This window comes from Dipteris shenzhenensis, chromosome 25 (genome assembly GCF_047967505.1).
Source record: "Dipteris shenzhenensis isolate YYH24624 ecotype China chromosome 25, Dip_SZ_1.0, whole genome shotgun sequence".
In the NCBI taxonomy this organism is placed as follows: domain Eukaryota; kingdom Viridiplantae; phylum Streptophyta; class Polypodiopsida; order Gleicheniales; family Dipteridaceae; genus Dipteris; species Dipteris shenzhenensis.
The window spans coordinates 52820547-52834343 of record NC_141620.1 but is presented as its reverse complement, the minus strand read 5'-3'; the positions used below and the strand labels follow the sequence as shown (position 1 = coordinate 52834343).

The window sequence follows — 13797 nt, the reverse complement described above, 5'->3', positions numbered from 1 at the left end:
AACTGCCTGCTGATAGAGAGTGACGTCACATGTACCGCTGCCATCCTCAGAAGAGAAGTGGAAACTAGGCTTTAATGGTGTGGATACTGGCTTGATATCCTCGAACTGAAAACACTGCAAAAGCTGTCCAATGTACTATGATTGTGCAAAAGCTGTCCAATGTACTATGATTGTGACATCAAAATGCCCCCCTCACTGCTAGCAAATTGGATGCCCAGATAGTAGTCAAAAGACCAAGATCAGACATAGCAAATGTCAGCTTCAAATCAAGTTTAAAATCTGCAATTTGCTGAGCATGTGTCCCAGTCACAAGCATATCATCCACATAAAGGACTAAAATCAGCAAATTTGTCCCATGCTTGCAGATGTAAAGGGTAGCCTTTGTAGGGCTGTTCTGAAAGCCAAGTGTGAGCAAATAAGTATGAATCCTTGAATACCAAATCCATATGCCTGCTTCAATCAATAGAGGACCTTTTTCAAGCTGCATACATTACTTTCAGAACCTTCAACCTCAAAGCCAGGAGGTTGGGAAACATAGATCTCTTCCCACAAATGCCCATGAAGGAAAGCTGTCTTAATATCAAGCTGATGTATCTGCCAATGAAAGTGGGCAGCAAAGACAATAACAATGCGAATAGTAGTGATCCTGGAAGTGGGAGCAAAAGTCTCCTCAAAGTCAATGCCATGCTGCTGAGCATAGTCCTTAGCACTTTGTAACGGTCCACTAAACCATCAACTTTCCGTTTGATTTTGTAAACCCACTTAGTTCCAATGGCATTCTTCCCAGGAGGCAAATCACACAACTCCCATGTGTCATTCTAATGGATAGAATCCAATTCAGCTTGCATGGCCATCATTCTGAAAGGCATCTTGATGACATAATGGCTCTTCATTGCATGCTGAAGCAACCAAAGCATAAGCAACAAAACTAGCATGCTCTTTCCGGACAGCTGCTCTCGTTTGGGCTGCTCGTTCGTACGTGGTAGAGCAAGAGTCTTGTTTGCTGCCTTTTAATGTGTCAAGGAGCCAACGGGGTACCTTTATGGGCTGTTGGATTTTTGCTCTTTCTTGATCAAGAGCCCTGTGCAAATAATCTTCATTAATGAGAGGCATATCAAGCTGAATTTCTGGTTGCACATGTGGCTACAAACGACCAACAGATGGAGGAGGTACTACCTTAGATGGAGCATCATCTCGAGCATTGGATGGAAACAAAGGCATCAAGCTGTCAAATATGTCAAGGGCATCAACAATGGGATGTTTTTGACAGTCTAGCAAACGCATGGTGGAAGCTTCATCAAACACAACATCCCCATTGACAAAACACTTGCCCATGCGGGGCTGATATAGCTTATAGCGCTTGCTCTCTGAACTAGACCCAATAAAAATGCACTTGATAGCTTTATCATCCAACTTAGTGCGTTTCCGTGAAGGCATATGAGAATAAGCTAAGCATCCAAAAGTCCTCATGTGGGAAATGCGAGGCTTACGACCCATCCAAGCCTCATAAGGTGTTATAGTTTGCAATGCCTTTGTAGGACATCTATTCAAGATGTAATTTGCACACATGACCGAATCCAACCACAACTTATCAGGCAAATGTTTGCCTTTCAACATGCACTTGGCCATCTCCATCATTGATCTATTTTTTCGCTCAGCCACGGGATTCTGTTGAGGATTATAAGGCACCATGCATTGATGATTGATGCCATGAGAAGCTAAAAACACGGCAAACTCCTTTGACATGTATTCACGCCCCCTGTCTGTATTAAGGTGAGCAATGTGCAACCTACTCTCATTCTTAGCCAAGGTAATAAAGTGCTTTAAGCATGAAGAAACTTCAGATTTGGATTACAATGCAAAAATCCAAGTGTACCTGGTGAAGTCATTAATAAAAGTGACAAAATAGTAGAATCCCCCAAGAGCTGCAACCGTCATGGGTCCACAAACATCAATATGAACCAGATAAAGCTTTTGTGAAGCACCAACTCTCCCATCCTTGGGAAACACAGCACGGTGCATCTTACCAAGCAAGCATGGTTCACAAATATGTTTTGTAGGCATATGCATTTTGGGAGGATCAACAACCATATCCTCCTTATATAACTTCACCAGGGCTCCAAAATTGAGTTGTCTAAACCTCTCATGCCACTGATGAGTATGTGCCATGGTAGAATTAAGAGCAAAGCCATGTGCATCTACAAGTGCAGCATCATCATCCAAACATCTGTCATAAGCATCAAGTCTATAAAGACCTTTAGATAATGTGCCGGTCAAAACCATGGTAAAGGCATGTGTAGCATCATACATTGGACACCTAACCATAAAAAAGAACATGAAAGCCACATGTAGCAACGGCTGAAATAGAAATGAGGTGTTATGAATGCTTGGAACATGAAGCACATGCTCTAGAGTAACGATACCATGAGAGACAGAAGTAAGAGCAACTTGCCGAATACCTTTCACGGTATATGATGCATTATTGGCACATGTGACACTGCCTCCCTGACATGTAAGCTCCAATGAGCTGAATAACTTCCTGCATGAAGTGATGTGCTTGCTAGCACCACTATCAAAGAACCAGGCATCATGAACATCTGAAACTGCCATACAAGCATCATGAACATCATGATTATACTAACATGTAACTTAGAAAGCCCAATGCTGGTCTTGTGCAAAATTAGCAGATTCACGTTGATTTTTTGCACTAGAAGAACGAGATACTGCAAGACGAGACTCTTTTGTTCTTCTTTTCAGATGCTATGCGCTTCCTGCATTTAGAAATATCATACTTAGGTTTCCTGCAATAATTACATCTCTTCTTTTTTGTTATCCCCTTAAGAAGGAATGATCAACATGGGAATGAGAGGATTTTCCAGATGAAACCTTGCCTTTACCTTTGTGTTTGTGATGAGAAGCAAATGCTTGATCACTAGCCATAGAAGCATTGCAATTAACATGAGTTTGCTCCTCTTCAAGAAGAAGAGAAACCTTGCAACCAACCTCAATGTAGTAGGAAAGCCTTTATATGAATCAGGCAACCCATCAAGGGTAGTAGAAACAAAGCTGAGAATCAGGCATAATCTCATCAATGTTGGCCAACTGCTCTTTCCAATCCTTCACATTAGTGAGATAGGCATCCATGTTACCACCCTCATCAAGCTTCAAATCTTTCAACTGCTTGCGGAGATAGGCAACGCTCGCCTCATTCCGCACCTGATAGAAAGATGCAAGCTGATCCCATGCTTTCTTAGCTGTCTTGTAAGACCGTATACCACACGTGTGAAAGCTGAGGGCTCAAATGCACCGGAAATGCAGAGCCAGCTGGAGAATGATCACTTGTGGCAGTCGAAAATGCAGTAGCAGCCCGAAAGAAGAGGTTTTTGGCGATAGAACTGTACGGAGCAGCATTCAATGCCCACACGTGTGGCGAAAAGCTTCCGTACAGCTTGAAAAGACTGCCAAAACAGCTCCAAAGGCGAGGACAAAGCTCAGGGAGGCTGCCAATGGATGGAGGGTTGAACCCTAACCTGCTCTGATACCACTGTTGGATGTGACATGCAATGGAAACTCAGAAAAAGAGTGATAGAAAGCTGAAAACGAGCTGCTATGATCAAAAAATGCTGCAAGTACAAGTGAGGAGGCTCAAGGGAGAGCCAGCATAACAAAACCCTAGGGCTAACTGCGCTAACTAGACTAAGTGTTCTAACTGACCTAGATGGTACATAAACTAACTGTACCAATAGTCCTAACTGACTATAACTAGGCCTACAAGGCACATACCAAGGAATAAGTGGCATCTATGGATAGCCCATAGGATGGTCTACAAGTTGCCCATTGGTTTTGCCCCACTAGAAGGGCAAGGGGCAAATGAGATTTAAAGTTGGTCATTGGCTTGATCACATAGGCCCTCGGGGCAATTTTAAAACGTGGGCTGCCACGTGGCATGTCCATGCAAATGATTTTGGTAAGGAAGACCTCAGAAGGCTTCAGGCAAGAAAAATGGACGCGGGATTGTCACGTAAGGGAGACAGGATCTCATGGGCAGTTTGCGCCTACAGACGAAGGATGCTAGTGATCGTACGGCGGTGGGGAAGGCTATGAATTGCTGTTGTACGGCTGTATGGAGCTGCTCATCACTGTTAGTACGGAATCGTACGGCCTTTGATACGGACTGCCATATGATGCATTTAGTTGCTGCTGAAGTGAACGGCTGTGCACTGGATTACTGTACGGATTCTCAAATGTTGCACATGGTACTCTTGGCTGCAGCTCAAGGCTCTCCCGTGGCTTGCTTGGCAGAGTTGAACTCTTATGCACAGATCAGCTGTACAGTTTGTACGAGCATGTGAAGGGGTTGGTGTTGGCCAACCATACATCTCATGTGGGCTTTTTGCAGTGGCCTTGGGTACGTGCACGGGCATATGAGCTTGGGTGCAGCTCCGGGCTGGTAAAGGGCTCACTCATGCTTTCTAGGGATTGCCATTGGGCAGTGAGCCGAGTTTTAGAAGGGACTTGCTTGGCAGGGTGATTCACAAGAGCAAGTTTGTGCTTCTAAGGATTGTCTTGGCTTGAGGATGCGCCTCAAAAATCTGTCCCACGTTCTTACAATCGGACAACTAAAGTTGACTGTTCGAATAGTCCCAAAGAGAATCAAATCTGCCCCAAACAAGCTAATGCTTGGCTCAAAAATGCACTTTACCCCAATGAAAACTGTGTACCGGAAAAACTAAACCCGAGTGGCATGAAAGCCAGCAAATGTGAGCAAAGGGGAAGGAAACAAATCTCCAAATGCAAGCAAAAAATATTACCCCGTGAATATCCCTGATATAGGGCAACAAATACACCTTGAAATGTGACCAAAATGTCACAAAATCAGATTAAAAATTGGGGCAATGCACCTCCCTGTGAGAAGTCAATAAATCAGGCCTGTACTTGCACAAATCATGATGATTCATTTGCTGTTTTGGTAAAAAACAACCTGCAGCTGTAAAAATGGTCCAGCCATGCTGCATGAGGTCTTCGATTTTCTCGGCAAAATGTCATTGGCCATGAAGACTTTGAAATGTAAGAGATGGTTATATTGTGTTTATGGGATCTCGCCCATTGGCTTAAAAGTCTTTTAAACTGCAAATGGGAAGAATAAGTTTTGTCATCAAACTTCAAAAGGTCTATAGACACACTTAAGAGAGACTTCTGTGATTTGCCTAGAATGAAGGCAATGCAGCACACATCAGACCATCCGGGGGAAAAACAAAATTTGTCTTGAAAAGTGAATGTTTATGCTACATCTCAGGCTTGTCAGCTCACATTTATGCTTTTACATGCAGAAAACCATTTATATTATGTTTGACACCTTTGTACTTTGCATATTTGATAGTTCTTTGGTGCTTGCTGGTACCTCCTTGCTGTTGAGCGAGAAGATACATGCTGGCGCAGAGCATGTAGTATGCAACCGGATTGTAGGACAGAATATCTTGATTGTAACACTATAGCTCGGGAGCTTTGGAACATTTCAGATGTTCAGTCAAACTGCCAAGCTGATAGTACATTCTTCGGTTTTGGAATATACAGCGATGCTCTAAAGAACAACATTGTAACCACAAGGACGTTTTTAGTCAAGTACTTTTATTGTTTATGGTGGGGCTTGCGAAATCTGAGGTGCGATTCCATAGTCTTTGATTATAAGCTACTTTTCCTTTAATTCACTTGTCTACTGATTTTGATTTCGAATGATCTTGATGACCAGTTTGAAAAGGAAAATGAACTTCAATAGCTCAAATTAACGGAATTTAGAAAAACATGCCAGTGCACTCAAGTATGATGCTCTGAGATGAAGACAAGGAAACCTAGAATCTATCACTTTGCCAGCTTAATGATTGCTGATGGGTGCTGTTTTTTTCCAGCACACTTGGACAAGGTTTGACAACAAGCTCTTACGTTGGGGAAAATCTGTTTTCAATAATCCTCGCTATACTTGGACTCATCTTATTTGCTCGGCTGATTGGTAACATGCAGGTAATGTCTGCATCCAATTGAAAGTAGGGCAACTGTGGGAAGTCTTTTATTGCTATTTCCATAATTCTAGTGTTATCCTTGTAATGGGTGGTTTGTGTGTTTTTCTATCGTAGTCTTGCATCCTTCCTTGTGTGCCTTGTTGTGTGACATCCATTCTATCTATTGCGCATGATAAATAGGATAAGAGCATTGTTGTCAAGAGTTTTGAGATGGGACATTTCAAAACATGTTTTTAAACATCATATACGAAATTATATATTTTCAGATGTGGGTCAGAAGATAGCTACACACTAAGCATTTTGAACACAAGGAGAAGAGCAAAATGCCATTTGCTGCAATGCATGGGAGTCTAGAGGGAGAGCCAAAATGCTTCTCCCAGTCATTAAAGAAAAGTAATAGATTCCAAAGTACGAGTTTGCGTAGGGTGTAATGTAACTCAGGCTGGCCAAGGTGTGCCATTTGTATGTGAAACAATGAAATCACATGGGTTGAGGTGTGCCTTTATCAGCTGATACAGTGTAAATGTGCGTGGACCACGTCGCGTTCTTACTTTTTGACATCCTCTATGTTGCATGGAAGTGCTCCCCCTAGTGGCTTTCTCCCCCCTTTCTGCTCTGCTTCCAAATAAAGCACTTTTCAATGCACCCTCTTAGTGTACACGATACCTGCAAAACCCTACCATTTCTCTTGAAGAGGACATTGCCAGTTTTAAAGTATCTCTCTCATCTATCCACAGCGGATCCCTGTCCCTCTGACTCCGTTATTTTTCCCCTTCCTATTTGATTATTCGCCGTTCTGGAATTGCGATCTCCTCTAGAATCATAAAATCCCCATTTGTCAGTATGTAGCTATATCTGGTTGCTAGAAATAGTGGACGTTGTGAGGCTGCCTGGCATTGTGACATTGCAAGAACACCACCTCAGATGGAGCATGTGGACAAAAGAGGCCAGCCCATAGATATATAGTTCGAAGAGGGTGGGACATAAAGGGCAGCCCTGTTTCACATTGATGCTGCTACTCACCTCTTTTGGCATCTTCTGTGCTGTACGACTCTGTCCACCGCTCTCTTGTACAAGGCCATGACTACCCAAATGACAGCACCTGCAATGCCTTAGCACTTGGAGTTGTGAAATGAGGCGAGATTGTGGTACTGAATCAAAGGCCTTCAGTATTAAATGAAACAGCAATATATTTTATGTTTGTGATGTTTTGTCTATCAACAATTAAGAGACAAGATGTGTATGATGTGGAATGGTCTTGTCTGAAGCCTGCGTGACCTGGTGCTCTCGTACGAACCACAAGCTAAGGGGAAGCCCCACCCTTGTAGAAAGCCTCATTGAAAAGCTTGGTCAGGTTCAGCTGTAAGTATTTCCCAACCATGGGCCATGAGCACTGCTTGAAGTCCCTCATGGTCTTTTTGAAGGTTCTTGGTGGCTGTGTAGCCGTAAATAGTAAAGAGATAGTTGGGAATGTTTGTGATATCAGGTTCGGACTGGTTGGATCCTAAATGCAGCAGGGTGATCTCTTCTCTAAGCATTTCATCAATAATTATTTGGAATCGCTACTATAAAGGATGTTCAAGAGTGTGTGCACGTGTCGTATAAGAAATTGTCGTTTCTTGCAGCTCACTAAGTATCGGTACTCTCGCCCAGTCTGTTCCTTGTTTGGCTGTCCCTATTTGGACTCAGAGTGTCAACGTTGCTGCACTCTTCATCGTATCACCAATTTCAGTAATAGATTCTCTGGCGGCTTCCATGCAGACTTGACTGTGAAAGTGTGTGCAGCCAAGTGAAGGGAGTGTGGATGGCTGGTTATCTATATCTGCTAAGAATGTAGCCAATAGTTGCCGTAGATGTGGTCTAATGAGTGATCGAAGTCATAGCAATAGTAAGTGGATGGGGTGGTGGCAGGTGGGGTGGGATGGGGTGAGGCAAGGCTAGGTGGAAGGATATCTGTGAGTACCAGCCCTGGGCTTAAGCAAATGAACTGTGAAATTGGAAACCAGTGAAGCAAAAGCAGGAAACTCTATGATGTAGTCCACGACATCATGGTCACCCCTGTGGGAATTGTATGTGTGGTGCTCTGCTTTGGGCCATTTTTATAAGCCATTGTACATCTCCCCTTGTCACAGGTCAAGCAAGTACTGTCCATATCGTGTGACATAGGCACGAGTATGTGTATCCTTAGATGAATGGCTGAACAGCTCTGTCAAACCATCTGCCTCCTAGACTAGGGTCACATCTAGAATCTGTGTGTGCAATCCCCATGCAGAATGCAAAGGCCATTGCTCTCATTGGTCTTTGCTTGGCCGACTCTCTTATCCCTCACGTGGACTTCAAGTCAACAGCTAAGGAGATTTGGGATCGCCTTGAGGCATTGTTTGGTAATAAAATCACCAACTCTAAAGTCTTTTTGAAGCTCAGGTTTTATGATTTGAAAATGAAAGAGAATGATGAGTTGAGTGATCATCTAGCAAGGTTTCAATCTCTTGTTCAACAACTTTAGGTTTGAAAAGTCCATGATTAAGATAAGATGACTGTCCTTATGAAGAGCATGCATGGAACATCCCACTTTGAACAAACTCTTGAAGTACTTCGCCTTGCCACTACCACGTTTGATGATATGATGGCACTACTCATTGAGAAGGACCATCTTAATAAGGAAGCTCCTCTTGCCTCTCCTGGTGATCACGCATTTGCTTGCACAAGCAAAGACCAACAAGAATATTATTTGCAAGTTTTGCAAGAGGAAAGGACATATTGAAGCTCATTGCTTCAAGAAGGAGGAATAGGAACAAGAGAAGCACCATGCCAATCTCCTTGCTGAGAAATATGCCGAGCCCCCTGAGGAGACAAGCAGCTACAGCTGAGGTTTACGGCCTATCATTTGAGGAGCATTATGACTTGGGTTCTTGGACTTTCTAGGCCCTCTATGTTATATGTTTTTGTGTTGAGTCAAATAAAGGTTCTCATCCTTGAGTTGTCCCTCTAAAATGAATGTATTTGGAGTCAATAAGAGGTACTCTGCCCTGGGTTGTCCCCCAAAAATGAATGTATTGTCTTTTACTTTGGTTTGATGGTATTGACTACCCGGTTCGGAGTAAGGGAGGGTGATGAGTGATGGTTTGCCCTTGTTGGATGCAAGCTGACTGAGAAGTCATTATCACACGAGAGGTGTTGGATGGTTGGACTTTCTCTTCGGAGTATTGTGGTGGAGGGGGGATCGGTCTACTCTTTTCATGTTAGGTCTCACACCTTTTGCTCTGAAGGGGGGTGTTGGAGATATCATAACCAAAGAGTGTGTTGATGTGATGTGTAGTACTAGGAGATCTAGTACTAGTCCATGTGTGTGTCATGTGTGAGTGCCACGTGTCACTATGGGACTTATCCCATATGCGCTTAGTACAAGTGTGTCAGCGTGTAGCCTATAAGGCTTGTACTTCACGTGTCTCATTTAGTGATGATGAATGAATGAAAGCCTTCATGGATTCTACATTTGTCTTCCATTTCTTCACTCCCTGGCATGTCTCTCTCTCTCTCACTCACACCAGTCATGGCAAGCTCTGCCTATACTATCTGATTAGGGATTGAGGGCTTGCTTTCAATCATTTGGATCCCATAATCATTGTAGCCTCTCAAACCTCTTGCATTGAGCTATCAGGAGATCACTTTCTCACAAGGATGCTGCATACATGGTGGTTGGCCACACTAGGGCATCAAATAACCACCCCTTTATCGAGGGATCTTGGAAGTGTGCCTCAAAGCACTGTAATCTCTAGTTGTACCTCTAAGGCCTCTAAGTGTCATTGTAAGCCTACAAGATACGACTATGATATCATTTGTGTATAGCAGTATGTGTATCATTAGGTCAGTAAGCAATGACCGCTCACCTGCAAGTCGGTCAATGAAGGTCTTGGTCTCATTGATGTAGAGTCCAAAAAATGTCGGTGAGAGGGGACATCCTTTCTTCACAGCGATTATTCTCTCAATGCAGTCAGACAGGCTGCCTGTGGTTTGTACCCTTCTTCTATCTGACTCATATAGACTTAGCACCACCTAGATCACGACTCACAGGATATACATCTCTTGAAATCTCATAACGTATGAGATCATGGAGTTGTGTTGAAGACCTTCCAAAAGACAAGTGTAGACTTTTTGAGACCTCGATTTTACCTCCTCGATGATGGTGTACAAAGTGAAGATGTGATGTAGAGTGCTGTCTCCGGAATCCAGCCTGTCCTAAAGCTCATTGCCTGTGAGGCTCTTTGAAAACGCCCACCTCTCTCTCCAGTATAGATCCATATCCTAGCCAGTGTGTGGCCAACCATGAGAGTGCGGTAGTTCCCAATATCCACGATGTCCCCTACTTTGTGTATCGGTCCTATGGTGGTAGTGTTCCATGCAGGGGGGTAACCCATGGCATACGGTGTCATTGAACATCTGTGGTAGGATTGGGGCCAAGTCCTCTTGCCCATGTGCAGAGTGCTCCATCCATAGTCCCTCATGGTCTTGGGCTCTTCTATTATCGACTCAGCATAGTGCAGTCCACACATTCCATGCAATAAATAGGGTGGATGTGGTGGGCTTGGGCAGAGAGGACATAGTGGGTGGTGCCTAGCCTGAGTGTCATGGAGTGATGTGGTGTGTGTGTTCCAGATTGCCGGATCCGTGATGGGGATGGGTGGCTTGCTGTTGGATAGAAGCCCCCATGCCATGATGGGATCCCTTCCCCTAAAAAGAGGATAACCTCATGTAGCCTGTGAGGGTGCCTCTATGGTGTGTAAGGTGGCATGAAAATTTGCCATCTTGGACGCTACCGAATTTTCAAAGCCCGCTTGCATATGAGGTGTGCTCTCACCTCTTGACACTCAGCGTCAATGGACGCTACCAAATTTTCAGAGCCCACTTGCATATGAGGTGTGCTCTCACTTCTTGACACTCAGCGTCAAGCTGCAAGTTTTAGGGCGCCGCCCAGCTCAAGGGCATCGAGTCATGCATGGGAATGATTTGAAGGCAACATCTTCAATCACCGATGCTAAGGTGTCCAATGCATGGGCAAGCTCTGTATGAGTTGCATATGAGGTGCAATCTCACTTCTTGACACTCAATGTCAAACCACGAGTTTTAGGGCATTGCGCAGCTAAAGGGCATCGAGTCCTACTGGGAATGATTAGCGTATGAGGTGGGATGTCACCTCTTGACACTCAGCATCAAACCGTGACTTCTATGACACTGCCCAGCTAAAGGCCATTGAGTTGTGCATGGGGATGATTTGGAGGCAGCATCTTGAATCACCGATACTAAGGTGTCTGGGGCATGGGCAAGCTTTGTATCATCTCGAAGGGTGGTCTGAAAGGTTTGGCTCTCAGACCGCATCGAGAGCATGATCAAAGTATATCTGGACATGGGTGGCGGTAGGGCAACCAGGGCTTGTGTCAGGTGTAGCGGTTGAGATGGAAAATTTTAGATAGAAAATTTCCTACGCCAAGCCGGGGGGGGCGCTACAGGCCGCCTTTGTTGTGGGCCTGGTCGCCACTATTTCAGGGTATTCTCTTCCTGATTGAAGGTGCCAAACGAAGAGAGAGAGTGAGAGTGCAGCTACAGGACGAGTCGAAGAGAAGTCATGTCAAACTTAGATAGACACAAGTACAAAGTACTTGTATCTAGGCCTAGGACTAAGTGTCCTAGGTGTCACATAGGACTAAGTGTCCTATGTGGCATAGAAGGCACTAACACTAAAAGTGCCTACACTTATGCCTACAAGGCACATACCATGGTCTATAGGGCATCACTAGAACCACCAAAAGATGGCCTACAAACCCCCCTCCATGGGATGGGCTGAAGTACTCTGGAAACGTCTCAGAATACCTGGTAGTTTCTGGTCATGGTGGCACATGTTCATCCAAAAGGATATAGCCACCTATGAATGTACAAGGAATGTTAGATCATGTAACAAAGGGAACCAAGTGTAAAGCCTGTCGGAAGACTTCGATCCTGGGACGAGGAAGTGCCTTTGTAAACATATCTGCGATGTTGTCCTCTGTGGGAAGATAGGACAACTCTATGTCTCCTGCTGACAACCGCTCCCGAACATAATGATAGTGAACTTCAATATGCTTGGTATGCGCATGAAACACTGGGTTACACGCAATGACCAAAGCACTCTGGCTGTCAGTGTAGACAATAGTGGAGGATGTCTGGCAAATACCAAGATCTGTAAGTAACTGTCGAAGCCAAACACACTCTACTGTAGCGGTGAAGGCTGCCCTGTACTCAACCTCACAACTAGACGTGGCAACTGTCGGTTGCTTCTTGCTGAGCCAAGAAATACATGAATTGCCAAGCAAAAAACAATTGCCAGTATGTGACACTCTGGTGTCGGAACATCCTGCCCAGTCACTATCCGTGTAAGCATGCATGGTAAGTGAACCCTGATCACCATAGAAGAGGGCTAAATCCTGAGTGCCTCTGAGATATCTGAAGACTCTCTTCACTACTAGCCAATGCTGTGAACTGGGCATGTGCATGAATCTGCTGAGTTGAGATATTGCATACTGCAAGTTAGGTCTGGTGTGACATAAATAAATAAGGCATCCAACAGCCTGCTGATAAAGAGTGATATCACATGGTGGGCTCCCATCATGAGCTGAGAATTTGAAGCCAGGGTCCACTGGAGTAGAGATTGGCTTGCAATCCTCAAATTGAAAACGATTAAGGAGCTGTCCAATATACTTGGCATCATGACACCCCCCTCAACATGAGCAAACTGAATGCCCAAATAATAATGGAGCTGTCCCATGTCTGACATGTCCAAAATCTGCTGCGAATCAGCCTTGAAAGCTGCAATTTGCTGAGTATCTGGGCCCGTGATAAGCATATCATCCACATATAAAATCAGCACTAAGAAATCAGATCCACTCCCATGGAAATAAAGAGTGGGTTCTGTGGGACTATTCTGAAAACCAAGGGATAGTAAGTGTGCATGAATTTTGGCATACCATGCCGTGGGTGTCTGCTTTAAACCATAAAGAGCTTTTCTAAGCCGGCATACCTTATTTTCAGCATTAACAACCTCAAAGCCAGGAGGTTGTGTGACATAGACTTCTTCCTGCAGATCCCCATGAAGAAAGGCAGTCTTGATGTCAAGTTGGTGCACTTGCCAATGATGATGGGCTGCAATGGCAATGACACATCGAATGGTAGTAATCCTGGATGTGGGAGCAAATGTCTCCTCAAAGTCAATGCCTTGTTGTTGGGCATACCCTTTTGCAACAAGACGAGCTTTTTATCAATCTATGATGCCATCGGATTTTCTTTTTAATTTGTAGACCCACCGCGTTCCAATGGCATGCTTGCCAGGTGGGAGATCTACTAATTCCCAAGTGTCATTTTTGGAAATAGATTGTAACTCAGCTTTCATTGCATCCATCCACTCTTTGCTGTCAAAAGCATCTTTATGGCACAAAGGCTCTTCATTGCAAGGTGTAGCAAGGAGTGCAAACTCAAGAAAGTGACCATGCTGTCTATTCCCTGATCTTGTCCGGGCAGCAAAAGGCTGATCTTGTTTGCTGTCCCTCAATGTGTCAAGAAGCCATCTGGGAACTTGCCTTTGCTGTCTATTGACAGCTCTTTCTTCAATGACTGCATCATGAGTAGTGGGATCATTTTGTGCCGGAAGAGAAACCTGCAAATCAGCATGAGGTGGTGGCTGATTATTGCTTAGTGGAGGGCCTGCAGGAGGCTCATGTTGCTGCTCAAAATCCTCTTCTAATGAGAAGCT

General features: G+C 44.3%; 1 protein-coding gene across 2 annotated transcripts in view; it reads left to right on the top strand.

The window, feature by feature from the left end:
* LOC147886048 (protein CNGC15b-like) overlaps positions 1–13797 on the top strand; it is an 83819-nt gene that overhangs the window by 32125 nt on the left and 37897 nt on the right. For both annotated transcript variants that reach the window (XM_087396468.1, XM_087396466.1), the window contains exons 6-7: positions 5381–5661; positions 5907–6018. In XM_087396468.1, coding sequence (XP_087252594.1) covers positions 5381–5661; positions 5907–6018 — 393 coding nt within the window. The remainder of the gene's footprint in view (positions 1–5380; positions 5662–5906; positions 6019–13797) is intronic.